This window comes from Bos indicus x Bos taurus, chromosome 20 (genome assembly GCF_003369695.1).
Source record: "Bos indicus x Bos taurus breed Angus x Brahman F1 hybrid chromosome 20, Bos_hybrid_MaternalHap_v2.0, whole genome shotgun sequence".
Lineage (NCBI taxonomy): Eukaryota > Metazoa > Chordata > Mammalia > Artiodactyla > Bovidae > Bos > Bos indicus x Bos taurus.
In genome coordinates this window covers 18908124-18925049 of record NC_040095.1, presented here as the reverse complement: position 1 = coordinate 18925049, position 16926 = coordinate 18908124, and the positions used below count along the sequence as shown (strand labels likewise).

The following is a 16926-nucleotide window of genomic DNA, read 5'->3' as shown; positions in this document are numbered from 1 at the left end:
TTCTATTTCCAGTTTTTTAAGGAATCTCCACACTGTTCTCCATAGTGGCTGTACTAGTTTGCATTCCCACCAGCAGTGTAAGAGGGTTCCCATTTCTCCACACCCTCTCCAGCATTTATTGCTTGTAGACTTTTGGATCGCAGCCATTCTGACTGGTGTGAAATGGTACCTCATAGTGGTTTTGATTTGCATTTCTCTGATAATGAGTGATGTTGAGCATCTTTTCATGTGTTTGTTAGCCATCTGTATGTCTTCTTTGGAGAAATGTCTATTTAGTTCTTTGGAACATTTTTTGATTGGGTCATTTATTTTTTTGGAGTTGAGCTGTAGGAGTTGCTTGTATATTTTTGAGATTAGTTGTTTGTCAGTTGCTTCATTTGCTATTATTTTCTCCCATTCTGAAGGCTGCCTTTTCACCTTGCTAATAGTTTCCTTTGATGTGCAGAAGCTTTTAAGGTTAATTAGGTCCCATTTGTTTATTTTTGCTTTTATTTCCAATATTCTGGGAGGTGGGTCATAGAGGATCCTGCTGTGATGTACGTTGGAGAGTGTTTTGCCTATGTTCTCCTCTAGGAGTTTTATAGTTTCTGGTCTTACGTTTAGATCTTTAATCCATTTTGAGTTTATTTTTGTCTATGGTGTTAGAAAGTGTTCTAGTTTCATTCTTTTACAAGTGGTTGACCAGATTTCCCAGCACCACTTGTTAAAGAGATTGTCTTTAATCCATTGTATATTCTTGCTTCCTTTGTCAAAGATAAGGTGTCCATATGTGCGTGGATTTATCTCTGGGCTTTCTATTTTGTTCCATTGATCTATATTTCTGTCTTTGTGCCAGTACCATACTGTCTTGATGTAATTTTACCTTATAAATTATACTGATCATGATTCTTCTCAGAGTCTAGTCCGGGTGAAACTTGGTAAACAATTTAAAATTTCAGAAGAAAGTTTAAGTAGCAGTAAGGGAAAAGGAAATATGGTATTTGTTATGCAACTATTATATAAGAGATAGTGCTGTGCTAGACATTTTAACATGCCTTAGAGCTCTTAGTTTTCATAACAAGTATACAATGTAGCTATTCTAATCTACATTATTTTGGATGATTTGACTAAGCTCAACTATAGCTCACTAACAGCTAGTAATTGATAGGCTGACCTTTGAACACTGGTCTACATAATTTAAGGATTAAGAGTGGAAGGGAACACATCAATAAAGAGGGAGGGAAAGTAAACAGACCTCAGGGTTAGGGTTTAAAAGTGTTCAGTGCAAATGCCTTCCCAATTCCTGTGTTGTCTTATCTGCAAAAAAAGGAGAGATAATAACACAGCCTAATTTACATGGTTATTATGAGTCTCAAATAAGGTAATGTTTGTGAAAATCACTTTGCAATTGAAAAGCATGATATGAATTCTTTGTATAGCAATTACCCCAATGAGGTCTCTGTATACACAAAATAAAGAGCACTTGATAAGAAAATGAAAATGCTTCAGAAAAAACTATGGAGAGGAACAGATGGTTACATAGATGATATATAATGACATAATAGATGAAATAACAGATGAGAACTTCTTACTAAATTACAATGGACTGTTTATACATTTCTGAAAAATACATTTATCTGTCTCTTTAGGGTGTTTTATGCTCAGTAATGGAAATAATAAAAGAAAACTTTCAGTAGTTTAATTTTAAAGAGGAGGAAAAATCTAGGAAAGCTCAAGTGAAAACAGAAAGCCATGAAAAATAGAAAGCACAACAATCTAATCACGGAAATATTTTCAAGTCTGGGGATCAAAATATGTACTTGACAACACATTTTAGGCTCATGATTTCTGAAATAAACTATTTCTTAGATGCTGCAAAATCATGCTATCTTTAGAAGCTAAACTATTGTAGAATTTGGAACAAAGGATTATGTATCTGTCAAAGATGGACTCTACACATTGGTATTTGTGAAGGTGTGCGTCAGCTGAGTGGAAAGATTAAGCAAGAGTAATGCACTTGGGAGGAGAAGGCAATGGACCCCACTCCAGTACTCTTGCCTGGAAAATTCCATGGATGGAGGAGCCTGGTAGGCTGCAGTCCATGGGTCGCGAAGGGTCGGACGTGACTGAGCGACTTCACTTTCACTTTTCACTTTCATGGATTGGAGAAGGAAATGGCAAACCACTCCAGTGTTCTTGCCTGGAGAATCCCAGGGACAGGGGAGCCTGGTGGGCTGCTGTCTATGGGATCGCACAGAGTCGGACGTGACTGAAGCGACTTAGCAGCAGCAGCAATGCACTTGGGATAGACCTAGAGATTAGCATACTAAGTGAGGTAGTTGGAAAGAGAACAAATACCATAGGATATCACCTATATGTGGAATCTAAAAGACAACACAAAGGAATGTAAGCAGACTCACAGACACAGAGAACAGACTTGTGTTTGCCAAGGGGGAGAGAAGGATTGGGAGTTTGGGATTAGCAGAAGCAAACCAGTATATACAGGATGAATAAACAGCAAGGTCCTACTGTTATATTTTATATATATGTTATATATTATATATATAAATATATATATATATATATATATATATTTAACTGAATTACTTTGTTCTATACCAGAAATTAACACAACATTGTAAATCAACTATACTTAAACAAAATTTTTTTTAAAAAGATTAAGGTACACAAAACCAATCTAGTTTGCTCCTTTGCACACACAAGGAGAGCACAATTGTTTTTAAAGCAAGGAACAAAAACAAAAAACTCTATATGTCTAAGTAGATTTAGTCGATTCCTAAAATTATCTCGTGCAGGATATGTAAAGAGAAATATACATTGTTTTCAGAGAAAGGACATTGATGAAGACTGTGTTGATCTGAGGTAGAGGAAAGGATTAACTCATCCAAGGAATGATTTGAATAAAAGCTCTTGCAATTCTAAAACTCAAAGGTATTTTGTAAAACTGTTTTCTGGGAAGGATGAAAATCTATCTAGTCACTTAGGCAAATCTAGTCACTCCAATCTGAAAGACTACTCTAATTAGAAATGAAACATTTGGAAAAACATACTCAAAGGGTCCTATGGTCCACATGGTCAATTTACTAAGATAAATTGCTGTGTTTGCATAGGTGCCATCTTAAAATCTATGTACAGTTATAAAAAAGAAACTAACTTAATATTCTTCATCCCTACACCCACACAACAGTATAAAAATCCACTTTTAATTAAGATGTATGCATAGAACTTAAATATTTTAAAATACCTTGACTGTTCACTTTTATTATCAAAACCTACATAATTTGGAGGAGATTTTCCTCATATTTTATGCTATTATTTCAAATATTTATATTGCAGGTATATTAAACATAAGTACTAGTTATTTTTGTACCTCAGTTTGTCCATCTAATACAGATAAAAATGGTACCCATATTATAGAATTTTGGTTTTGAAGATTACCTAAAATGAGTAAATATTAACTCAATATTAACTAAAATGATTAAATATTTATAAAGTGTTGGCATTTGGTTGCACTCAATGAATCTTCATTATAAAATATCATATTACAAAAGTATTTTATAAGGTAATTTGAAACAGCATAGCTTATAGTACTCTAATGGTAGAAAGCACAGAGGAACTAAAGAACCTCTTGATGAGGGTGAAGGAGGAGAGTGAAAAAGCTGGCTTAAAGCTACATATTAAAAAAACTAAGATCATGGCATCTGGCCCCATCACTTCATGGCAAATAGAATGGGAAATGGTGGAAGCAGTGACAGATTTCCTCTCCTTGGGCACTAAAATCACTGCGGATGGTGACTGCAGCCTGGAAATCAGAAGATGATCGCTTCTTGGCAGGAAGGCTATGGCAAACCTAGACAGTGTGTTAAAAAGCAAAGACATCACTTTGCCAACAAAGTGTCCATATAGTCAAGGCTATGGTTTTTCCATTAGTCACGTATGGTTGTGAGAGCTGGACTGTAAAGAAGGCAGAGCACTGAAGAATTGATGCTTTCGAACTGTGGTGTTAAAGAAGACTCTTTAGAGTCCCTTGGACTGCAAGGAAATCAAACTAGTCAATTCTAAAGGAGATCAACCCTGAAAATTCACTGGAAGGATTTATGCTAAAGCTGAAACTGCAATACTTTGGTCACCTGATGTGAACAGCCAACTCATTGGAAAAGACCCTGATGCTGGGAAAGACTAAAGGCAAAAGAAGAGGGTGACAGAAGATGAGATGGTTGGATGGCATCACCAAGTCAATGCACATGAACTTGGGCAAACTCCAGGAGATGGTGAGGGACAGGGAGTCCTGGTGTGCTACAGTCCATGGGGATGAGAAGAGTTGGACACAACTGAACAACAGCTTAGGCCAAGTACTCCAGTACCAGGATATACACACAAAATATTTGAATGACCCCAAGTATTGAGACTTCTGCAGACAAACAAAATGAACAAAGCCCTCGTGCCAGATAATCATATGACATTCAGAGTCCTTGCCAGCATTTCTGGGCATACCTGAAGTTGAGGAACTTGTGTGCTGTTGTTTAGTCACTAAGTTGTATCGAACTCTTTTGCAGCCTCATGGACTATAGCGGGCCAGGCTCCTCTTTCATGGGATTTCCCAAGGAAGAATACTGGAATGGGTTGCCATCTCCTTCTCCAGGGAATCTCCAGGATTCAAGGATGAAACCCACATCTCCTGCATTGGCAAGTGGATTCCTTACAACTGAGCCTTCAGGGAAGCCCAACCTGTGTGTATCGAGGTGGAATTTGTCGCAGCTCCTTTGAACAACTGTCCCAGTTAGGAACCATCAGTGTTCCTCCCTGCACTTTTCTTTCCTTATCTCAAGTGTGAATACAGTCTTCTTCCTCCTCACATCCTGGGGTAAAATTGTTACAATGCGGTTGTAATTACAGGCTTAAAGAAAGGTTTGAGGGGAAAAAAATAAAAATAAGCAAGGCAAACAAACAAAATCTTTAAACCCCAACAACCCAGTACTCCTAAAGTGGTTTTGACCAGGCCATCTCCACTGTGGGGACCGTTGGTAAGTCCCCAGCTGCTTCCATGTGCGTCTTTTCCTGCAGGGGCTTTCTCCCATCTTTTCACTGCCCAGAGTCCCCCGAAACACTGCTCCCTGAATTGTACCTCCCTTGAATAGCCAGGGGCATGTTAAAAAATTCTCGTACTTTATTATGCAAAAGAGTTTACTTTCCTTAGAATGTAACCTTTTTTTCTAACAAGTCTGGGGGCTTCCATTCACAATTAAAATGTGTCCCTAAACAAAAGTCTCCTCTATTTTCTTTCACACTACAGAATGCAAAAACATTTGGAGTTTAAAATATAATATTGTTGCCCAACTGTATGTATCTGCCTGCAATGCAGGAGACCTGGGTTCAATGCTTGGGTTGGTAAGATCCCCTGGAGAAGGAAAAGGTAACCCAGTCCGGCATGCTTGTCTGGGAAATGCCATGGGCAGAGGAGCCTGGTGGGCTATAGTCCATGGAGTCACAAAGAGTCAGACAGGACTTAGCAACTAAACAACAACAAATTAGATTCTGTTGTTTATAGATATACACACAGTTGAAAGTGAAAGTATTAGTCACTCAGTCATGTCTGACTCTGCAACCCCATGGACCCACCCGAAGTTGGCATAGTTCACTCCAGTAAAGAACTTTTACTTCATATTTTAATTATATTCTTACTGAGTATAGAATGCTAGGTTAACAGTTTTGTCTCAGGACTTAAAAAGATGCCACTCCTTTGTCTTCTTACCTGCATAGTTTCTGAAAACTTCTAGCTAACTCTCCTTACTGCTTTATCAGCATTCTCCTTCTCTTTGATGGGTATGTCTGCTTCTTGCCAGATTCCGGGTTGGTTGGCTGTTTTACAACTTCAATTCTTTGATGGATTCTTTAAAGTCATGAATGTGCAGTGTGTCTGGATTTTTACTTATTGGAAGGATGGGAATGGCATTCTTTGCAACTTTCTATACCTCTGAGCTTAAACTAGAAGATGGATGGTTCACCTCGAAATTCCTCTATGTTCTAAAGTTACTCTTCTAGGAGTAATAGAAGTAATAGGGGTTTGGTGCCCGTTTGGACTCACTGATAATTCAGTACCCTTTGATATTTTTAGTGGAATGAGTATACTCTTGGCTAAGAACTGACCTTGCTTATGCAAACAATATATCTAAAAAACCATAAAGATTTGATCAGAACTTTGAAATATAGTGATAGAAGACCATCTCATAATCTCCTCAGAAAACACTGGGTCATAAGAAAACTCTATTAGAAATATTTTCACTTATATCTATTCTAAGCCACTTTAGTCAACATCTAACTCCTCCATTTTTAAAGGGGGGTGTTTTTTATTTTCCCTTCTCATCTTAAAAGGTTTTCAGCCTTGTTTTGGAAAGTCAGAACATACAAATGCTTTCTAAATAGACAACAATACTACCCACTGGAGGAGATGCTCCTCTCTGACTGCTTTGCCAATTACTTCATTTATTTTGGGTGAGGAAATAGATCTGAATCCCTGCATGAGCAATTCCAAAAAAAACCACAGAATCTTTTATGTCTTCATATGCATACATACTGAAGATTTCTCACTGTTTCCTCAACACCCTTGTTTGCCTTCAAATATCCCTTCAGAGACTATCATTTCTGAGCAACATCTATGTCTCTCTTGATATGATTCATCTTATATTGAAAGGCAACCCTGATGGTAAATTAATGCTATGTACTGGCCTCTTCTACAAAAATATAAATTGGGCATTTAATATTTTAAAGTATAAGGCAAAGATGAAGACCTGTAAAACTTGTTTTTGTTTTAAATGAATTTGTAGAAAAGATGATTTTTGTCATAGCACTGTGGTATTATTGCTTGTTTTTAGTAGTTGTAATACATTTTGTTTTTAATGTTCAGTGAGCCAGATTCTCTGAAGAGCTTAAATCCCAACCTAGAATGTTAATTCTCTGAACCTCCAGGGTATCATTTGGTGTGCAGCTCTGTGGGGTATGACTGCTGTAGTGCAGTCAAATAGTTGGCGAGGACTTAATAAATACTGTTGACTAACAAATTCAGGAGGCCACGGACAATAAACATGGCCAAATCATGAGTATAGAAGCACTAACACCAACATAGAAATCCAGACTGCCATAATGGTAAAGGATTTGGGAGGATGACAGTCATGATACTAAGACAGTTTTAAGCTAAATGTCTTATTCCCAATCCCTGTGCTAATAATAGGGCTATCCCCCCAAATTCCATGTGTGTGGTATATGACCAATGTAGGCAATAGAAGAACTTGGAAGCAAGGTCAGGGCTCTAACTACATAACCATTAATCATTCTTGGCCTTGACATAAAGAATTTTAATATCCACATAGGGAACCATTTGAACCATCAAGAACAACTTTTTCTAACAATAAAAGTAAAGGATTTTTGTTAATCTGTTTATAATGGACCAATTCTATTTAAAAAAAAGCCTAAGGCTCAAAAGACTTGGTACAGAAGCATGTGACACAACTGTGGATCACACAACACTATTTGGGAATGTTTTTTGCTTTGCTGTTTTGGCTTTTTGTTCATTTTTATTTTGCAATGCGTTTTCAATACTGTTTTCTTATTTTACTCTTAAAAAATCATAGTAGATAGTGAGAGCATTTGATACTAATCTAATGATTTATGGTTTTCTCGACCTTCTTCTCCCACCAGGATGCAAAGTGGCAAAGCCAAGACTGTCACTCAGGAACTTATGGCCCATCCCTGGGCTGCCTTTGGAAAGCACTGACCTTGGAAAACTATGTAAACACAGTGATCATTTTAACTGAAATCATTTTTTAACGTTCAAAACCCTTCCTTATAGATGGCCATTTTAATAATCCAAAATGATATTTAATTTAAAAAATAGAAAACTGCTTTTAGTTAAAACTAAGTGGCCTTCATAAGTAAACTTTTTTTTTTTTTTCTGGAGTGATAAACTACTAATAGAAAACTCCACCAAATTATTACACTTTTCTTCACAACTTCACTTTGTTATAGAGCAATACTATCTGTAGGAGTCATTCTTTAATATTCATCATCAACTCAACAAAACTTCTCTCCATTTTTATGTATCTTTGATGTTTACATTGTGAAGTACAATATATGCAATTATTTCTTGGATATAATCATTCAGAATTCAACTCCAACTTGCAATTGCCCAAAAATGAAAGAGCAAACACATCACATTATCAGGAAAAAAAAAAAAAAAGTGGAGGTTTATTCCAAGGCAACAATGTAATGATTGACTCTGGCCACTGAAATTGTCATGCTATTGATTTTGCAGCAAATGGTGGCTGATCAGCCCCTATTCTTTGAGATCTATTCTCCATACTCATATCACTTAGACTTGGGTATTCTTGTGCTATTGTTGATTACCCAAGACAAATTCTTTATAACCACTCAAAAATAATCTATGTTTCTGCAACAATGAGTGTAATTGACAATCATGGCACATTATTCACAGTTTAAAATATCCTGCCAAAGAGGATACCCAGGATGCAAAGAACAAGTGCACAGGAGTGTAAGAGAGATAACTTCAGCATCCATGTAAAGAATTAAGGATTAAAGTGGGACAGGCTTGGCTGGTCAGAGTGGGGTGGGGAGATGAAATAATAAAAAGAAAATTACAAAAGTTATAAATTCAGTTGTCAAATATGCTCTTTGGAGTAGAGATCATATGTATCTTACTGGCTGTTGGATACCCAGAGGCTAGCAAGCATAGTTTCTAACACACTGTAGCATTCAAAGAAGATTTTTTGAATTTTGTACAGGAAGAACATAAGCAGGAAGGCAAGATTAATGACCAAAGAAATGGAACCTCTGAAACTACAAGGTCTCATTTCAGTTTATTGCTAATAAAGACACAAACAAGAATATTATTTTGGTTTGGCTTTGTATTTTGCACTTTTCAGAGCATTTTTACCAATAGTATCCCCTCTGACCTTTGGACTTAAAGAGAGACCGTAGAGAAAAATCCAGCTTCCATATACTTAACTTCATCAGGATTCTAAGCTGCTATAATTCTGTCAGTCTCACACCTTAGGTAGTGAGGAATACAGCAGAGAAAGGAGGCCAGTCTGGAAAGAAACCCATTATTTTTTACTTTAACCATAAAACCCCCAGAACAATCAGTCTTACAGAGTAATTGTGAGGAACAATAAATGTAGACATCTCTGAAGTGCCCTAACAAATGTATCATCCTTTCCAAATTTCTTTTCAGTCTCCTCTCTTCAAGTAGGCACCAATGGAATGAAACAGTATATTTCTCAGTTGGGGCCATTAAAAGAGCAGTTGCCTCCCAAAATTCAGCAGTGCAAAAGCACAACTGGAAAAAATTATTTTTCTTAAGTAAAAGATAACTTTGACTTACAAATTTTGGACATCTGAAGCCTTTCGTGACAAGAGAAAGAAATGATCTAGGAAGCCTCTGGGTATATTTCACCAAGTGGGCTCCTGGCTCTTGGTATCCAAACTGGGAAGCCCATTTCTAAGGGCTTTAAATTCAGATGCTAAGTAGTTCCTAGATATTCTGTGCCCTCCAAACAGCAGCACAGGATTTGTTTTCAGTTTTGAACAAACACAACAATTCTATCAAAAAATATAGGGAACATCAATTAAAAGACAGACATCTGGGAAGTGACAATTTTATCCAAGTGTGCAGCATCTAAAAGAATCCTAAGTCAGAGGACAGTCTCATCAAGAAACCAATCAATCCAGTTGAGCATAACATACTGTGAATCTCTCCAAACTGGTAGGAAGAAAATGATTCAGGGTACTAGGAAATTGAGCATTGAATGTAAATTACTACAAGAAATATTCTAATTTAATACATAAGAGAGTTGATTAATGAAGAAAAATTAAAATATATCCAGTTCATCTCTAGGTGAAAAGATTTCTAAAAATTCATAAGTTCAGAGAATGCCAACAGAGATATTATAAGGAAATGTACTTTAGAGTTTTTTAAAAAATAATCCCTAACTTAAAAATACACTATCACTATAGGAATTTCTACGTGCCTCTCCCCTCATCTGTATCTTTACTTCTTACTCCTGGTGAGTATAATGACAGAGGCTTTAATAGAACTGGGTGACTCAGATAATCAGGTCTGAAATTTACAAACCTCTAAAATGTTAGCTCAAATGGTAAGCCCACTGGAAGGACAAGGAACTTCGGAGATTTATGTTACTGGATTGGATATTAAGAACAAAACATATAAAATAAGCAAAATGGAAATAGTAAAGGGAGGAAATATATTTTTGAGTAAAATTAAAATTATCCCCTAAGATCTATGAATTACTGATTAGAACCTCAGAAATCATCACTGAGTACCCACAACATAAAATCTAGAAAACAGGAAATGAAGAGAAACATGTTAACTGCATAATTTTCAGTGTTGTCTACTTGAGAGAATATGCAGACTCTAGAAAATCGGTTGCCAATCTTTGGGCATAAATATAACAGTGACTTATTAGAATCATCCCTTAAAAATAAACAAATAAAGAATAAACCAAACTCATTGTTATGGACTAAATTCTGTGCCCTCCAAATTTCATATGTTGAAATCCTAACTACCAATATAATGATATTGGAGGTGTGGCCTTTGGGAGTAATTAGGATTAGATAAGGTCATGATGTGGGATCCTAATAATAGGATTAGTACCCTTATAAGAAGAGACACTGGAGAAGGCAATGGCACCCCACTCCAGTACTCTTGCCTGGAAAATCCCATGGATGGAGGAGCCTGGTGGGCTGCAGTCCATGGGATCGCTAAGAGTTGGACACGACTGAGTGACTTCACTTTCACTTTTCACTTTCATGCATTGGAGAAGGAAATGGCAACCCACTCCAGTGTTCTTGCCTGGAGAATCCCAGGGACGGGGGAGCCTTGTGGGCTTCTGTCTATGCACAGAGTCAGACACGACTGAAGCGACTTAGCAGTAGCAACTGGTCTTGCAAGCTATACTTGAACCCCTTTCGTGAGAGGAACTGGCTTCATTTCCAGGCATTTCCATTTGATCCATTTCTGGTCCAGACACTATCACTCTGCCCTATAGCTACAAAAAAGCATCTGCAAACCTCAAGATAGAATTTATCAAACAACTATTATGTGATAGATGTTTTCACCTCAGAATGATATTTTTTCTACCTTACAGATACAGACACTAAGGCTCAAAAAAATTAAGTAATATCCTAATGATCAGATCTTTAAGCATCAGTGGATCTGGGGACTGATTCCACATCTCTGAACTCAACAACTATTTTCTTTTCACCACACCAGTGATCTCTAAACTATATTGATTTTGAAAACAGATGACATTAAAAAGTAAGTATAAATATAAATACTTATATATTCCTTTTAAAGCCCACTTTGGAGATTGCTGTACTTTATCACATTAGCTCCCTTATACTCAAGAGACAATAAAAAGCTAGATCAGTGAAAGTATATTCATATTGAAAAATGCCGGAAACTAACATTCTGAAACAATGATTATTACTCTGAACACGAAGACTAGTAAGTCTACTACTTTAAAGATAATTTTCAACAGAACTACAAGCTTCAAGTGTTAAATTTTTAACCTTAGGAGAGTCATACTGTATTAATATTTCATTGGAGAAATGTCAAGGAAAACTTGAATCACAGATCTGATGCTGGGGTCACTGTAAATGGTTCCTTTCCTTTTGGAACCAATGGATTAAAAGAGTCAATAGAGTTAACTCAGGTCACTAATGGGGTGGGGTAGAGTCTTGACTACTGTAGCAAATTAAACTATTTAATTAAAAACAGAGTTGTTACTATAAGCATCTTTATAAAATTTTCTAACATATTCTAAAACTAAGATCATGGCATCTGGTCCCATCACTTCATGGCAAATAGATGGGGAAACAGTGGCTGACTTTATTTTTGGAGGCTCCAAATCACTGCAGATGGTGATTGCAGCCATGAAATTAAAAGACGCTTACTCCTTGGAAGGAAAGTTATGACCAACCTACATAGCATATTCAAAAGCAGAGACATTACTTTGTCAACAAAGGTCCGTCTGGTCAAGGCTATGGTTTTTCCAGTAGTCATGTATGGATATGAGAGTTGGACTATAAAGAAAGCTGAGCGGCAAAGAATTGATGCTTTTGAAATGTGGTGTTGGAGATGACTCTTGAGAGTCCCTTGGACTGCAAGGAGATCCAACCAATCCATCCTAAAGGAGGTCAGTCCTGGGTGTTCACTGGAAGGACGGATGTTGAAGCTGAAACTCCAATACTTTGGCCACCCGATGTGAGGAGCTGACTCATTTGAAAAGACCCTGATGCTGGGAAAGATTGAAGGCAGGAGGAGAAGGGGACTACAGAGGATGAGCTGGTTGGATGGCATCACCGACTCAATGGACGTGGGTTTGGGTGGGTTCCGGAAGTTGGTGTTGGACAGAGAGGCCTGGCGTGCTGAGGTTCATGGGGTCGCAAAGAGTTGGACACGACTGAGCAACTGAACTGAACTGAACTATGTTAACTATTTTCTTTCTGTCCTAAACTGCTATGCTTTTCAGGTAGCAGGAGAAAAAAATCCTAGATGTCTACAACTAAATGCTGCTCCAGAGTAAATTAAGAGGCACCATGTAAACACATTGAGGCAGGAGAAGGCAAGTTTTAAATAGAGACATTCGTTGATCTATTACAATTCAGAATAGTAAGTAAAAATTAATCCTTTTTTCTATGTGGGATTTTCCTGCTGTGAAACTTATAGGAGAATAATAACTCACTAAGCCTCACTTTTCCAATCATTATTTTGAGATAGGATGGTTTTACACTAAAATGTAAAATTCTGTAATTACCGTGTATGTGTCACTTGTTCAGTCCCATTAAAGCAAAAGTCAGAACAGCAAGAATTGTGCCTAGATTCAACAGATGACAAAGACACTTCCTGAGGTTAACAACACAGAGAGAAATCTGAGCTATGCCCTTGATATATGGGCAAAGAACCAAAACCTGGGAGAAAATGTGGCCTTAAGCACCCCAAGAGGCATAAAACTCAAAGAAGTCATAGAAGAACTTTAATTATATTTGCAAAAATAAAATGCCAGTCTAATAAGAGATGGCTTGAAAACTTTAAAAAGAGATAAATCCCTCATACCACAAAACTTGTAGAAGAATCTTCTACTTGTCATGGCCACTGGGGTCATGTCTCACTTTTGCACTGTCCAATGTCCAGTTCCTCCTTTTTGTATCTACGACTACTATAAATTATCCTCCCAAACTAGCAAAATGTCACTTAAAGTAAAAGTGGTTTGCTTATATTCTTATATTTAACATTTTTAATGCATCCCTTCCAAATAAAGGAAGAATTCAAAGCATTCATCATTAAAAGAGACACTGCACCAGGTCTTCAGAAAGGAGAAAAATATGAACACTGCTTTAAGCGCTCAAGAACAAATCAGGTGACTCTCATAAATAAAGATGGTCTTTTTTCCCTCCCATTTCGTGTACCTTAGGTTTTCACAATGACAGATACAAGATACACAGAGACATGCAGGGAGGAGCAGAGGCCATTTTCAACACTTAGAACATTCCCTTTTATTTTCAAATGTCATAATGCCAAAGAAAAACATTCTCAGATCCAAAATCAAATTAATTCTTTAAACTTTCCTCACCCAAAAATGGAAAATATCTAAGTGTAGAATTTTGAACCCTGTAATGGCAAAGACTTAAGGAGCAGGGATGACATTCTTAACCCAGTGCAAACTAAACTTTAAAAACTCTAAAGGGACAAGTTTTCACCAGGCAAAGAGTCTGGCTCTTTTCTCTGGTAACAGTAGTCTCTTGCTCAGAGTCATTTAATTAAGTGGGAGCACTTTCTTTATGCCAGTGGGTTTTCAAGAAGCTAAGAAGCAGTGAAATGAGAGCTATACTGTTCACATTTGGACAAATGTAGGCAACTCAGATTCTCTTAATCTTGGAAGCATGAGCCTTTCCACCAAAATGAAAATTATTGCATTAAGCAAATATAAATAGGAAATCTCCTAGCATCATTAAGTACTCAGAGTTCATTAAAGTCAGAGTTCAATTAATCATTTGCTTTTAGAATATTTTTCTCCAAGAACAGGGAAATGTTTAACAATAAATTTTAAATTATCCAAAATATTCTCTTTTGCCTTTATACATTTTCTTCATATAGCATGTCTCTGAAATTTAATAAAAGAAAGAAGTATTATGTGAATGGATTGCTTTCAAATTTAACTTAAGAAAAACTCAGTCACAGGAAGACATTTTTGCAGTTTGGTAATTTGTATGCAGGTCACCGTCTATCACAATGAGAAACTGTGTGATAATAGAAGGAATTCCAGGCTCCATGCCGTAGCCCTTGATTCTACATAATAATCCGTATGTCTGAACATCAAAATAAAAAAAGGAATCTGGACATTCCCTCAGAGTTCGTTGAATTTCCTGTGTTGGTTATTAAGCAAAGTTACTATTCAGTCCAAGAACAGGCATACTTCTGGGTGCATGCTCATTTGTTTTTAAAAACCCTACTGGGCACTATACTTCCTTCTCCATTATTCCTGCATCGCTCACCCTTAAAAGCTGGATGGTAATTAATCCTATAGAAAGAATTAACGATGGCCTTGGGCCATCACCAAGAATCACTGGTCATAACACAAAAGCATTCCGTACTAAGAAACGTGTTTGCATTTATGGTTTTTCTAACGCGTTCAAATGAATGTTCCTACGTCATAACTACATCTGTTTGGATGCCTTTTCCCCCCTTGGGTAAATGAACAAAGGGGCCTGTTCTTAGAGCTTGCCTGATGGAAATTAACGGTCTACTTTCATCCTTGCCTTGTGTAGCTTTCTTTGAGTTGCTGTTTCCTCATGCTTTCTTTCATAAACTAGTAGAAATCTAAAAATTATCACTAATTTGGTACCTTAAGAACACTAAGTGAATAACAATCTCCATCAAAAATAAAACAAAAAATTAAAGGAGGAGAGAGATTAGAGACATACTCCAGGGTAGAAAACTCATGGAAGTGATGACGCACTGATTAAGTGTTCACATTTTTCATCAAGTACGTGAACTTGCAGAATGTGATTGATTGATGTACCCTGTAATGTAAATTCAATTTACCCTTTTGGACTTGCCTGGGAAGTTTGCTATTCAAGACATAAATTTCTTCAGTTTCAACTTTTTATATTTTATGCATGCTTCTAAAAATCAGGGTGTCCGATATCTTGCCAGTGGGCATATACAAATGAATGGTAAGGTATATAAACCGGCTGAAAGAGAATTCCCATCAAATGTCAACCAGGCCACTGAGACAAACAAGTCTTCATTTGTTAATAAGCTGTGTACAATCAGAGAACTGAAAGTCAACCAAGGGTTTCTCACGAGTCTGATCATGAAAGCACAGTATTAAAATCCAAAAGAAAACAGCAAAAAGTTGTGGGTACACAGTTTTAGAAAATAAATGAAAACAAAATGTACTTACACTTTTGCTCCGGGAAAGCAAATCACAGGTATTTCTTTTCATGGTGGTGCTTTAAGTAATTTAAACAGGCAATAGTTGTTTCCAATGTCACTGCTCTCACTGCAACAATTATCCACTCAAAAGCCAATTGGCATTCTGAAGAGAAAGGCAAGGAAATGTTTAATCAAGTATATGAGTTACACATGCACTTTGAAATGCTGTCTTAGAGTGGGACAGTAATTCTTCAATTATTCATCAAAACAGGCTAAAATGGTGCTGTGTCTAAGCCGTAAAAGTACACACAAGCAACATTTCCAAAACAGCTTTTGTTAAATGTAAGTTAGAGATTTCAGGCACCATCTGTTTTTCATTAAATATTAAAGTCTACATTTCTAGTGGCTGAAAAAAAAAAAAAAGGTATGGTAGTCACAACCTAAAGTCACACTTATGAAATGAAGATGCATACTGACTTGGGTATGTCCAGATTCTGGCTGGTATAGCTAGGACTCCTCAGTTTTCCAGCTAGGGATCGCTAAAGTTGCTTTGTTCACTGCTGGAATCTTACCCACATCTGAAAGCCCTCTGACCACGGCATCATGGCCTCTTGTTTCACTAGCAACAATCTGCAGTACATGGAAGACATCCCAGTGGCTCTTCAGTGAATTAGTGACCTCTCTACCCATTTAGTTCAAAGAGGTTCCAAGGAATGCTTGAGAGAAATTGTTAACCTAGTCAAGCAGCAACTATTATCTTAAGAATATTCTACAGCAGCTGCCACAAGAAAGACATGATAGCCACATTGCCTATTCTTCACTTCCACTAAGAAGATGATTCTGTGTTTTGAGCTTTGAAGAAAGAGCAAAGAGGATAGTTAAATGTGCTGTGTCCCATTTCTGACATTCAGCTATATCTGGACATAGATTAGAAGCTCATAGGGTATATTGGCATGTAGGCTGAAGTGCCTTTTGGGAAAGAAGCTCGCCTAAGCGAAAGAGGATGAGGCAGACAGTCCTGACCAAACCACAAGAACTCTGACATTGTAGGTATAGACTGATTCTAACCACAGCATGTAATTCTATAGCTTAGATTTGTTCTAAGCTTCTCAGAAGACTTATGTCTGAGGGTGAATGAAAAGAGTAGCAGTGAACAAGGTCTGAAGGAGTTCGTTTTGCTCAAATGACTGAAAAATATCAAAGGGCGGTGTAGTGTGAATTATACATTCAAAAAAATAATCAAAACAGAAAAACTATATATACTTTTTAAAAAAACATATAAAACTAAAGGAGAGAGGACTCCAGGGTACACAGTCTATGTGGGCCTCTGGGGGGGAGGCCAGCTCGCAGCAGCAGGAGAACCCTGCCAACCCCACCCTGTCCAAGCAGTGGACAGGTTCCTTCACTTGACAACCCACAGTATTGCTCTCTCAAGGCTCAAAGATTTGTTGGGACAC

The 16926-nt window shown here is 37.1% G+C and overlaps 1 protein-coding gene across 1 annotated transcript in view; it reads right to left on the bottom strand.

Annotated features, from left to right (window-relative positions):
* The window catches only part of PDE4D (phosphodiesterase 4D), a 1572172-nt gene that overhangs the window by 1232917 nt on the left and 322329 nt on the right, over positions 1-16926 (bottom strand). The window contains exon 3 of the mRNA XM_027520402.1: positions 15498-15632. Within this exon, the coding sequence (XP_027376203.1) occupies positions 15498-15539 (42 nt within the window). The 5' untranslated portion in view covers positions 15540-15632. The remainder of the gene's footprint in view (positions 1-15497; positions 15633-16926) is intronic.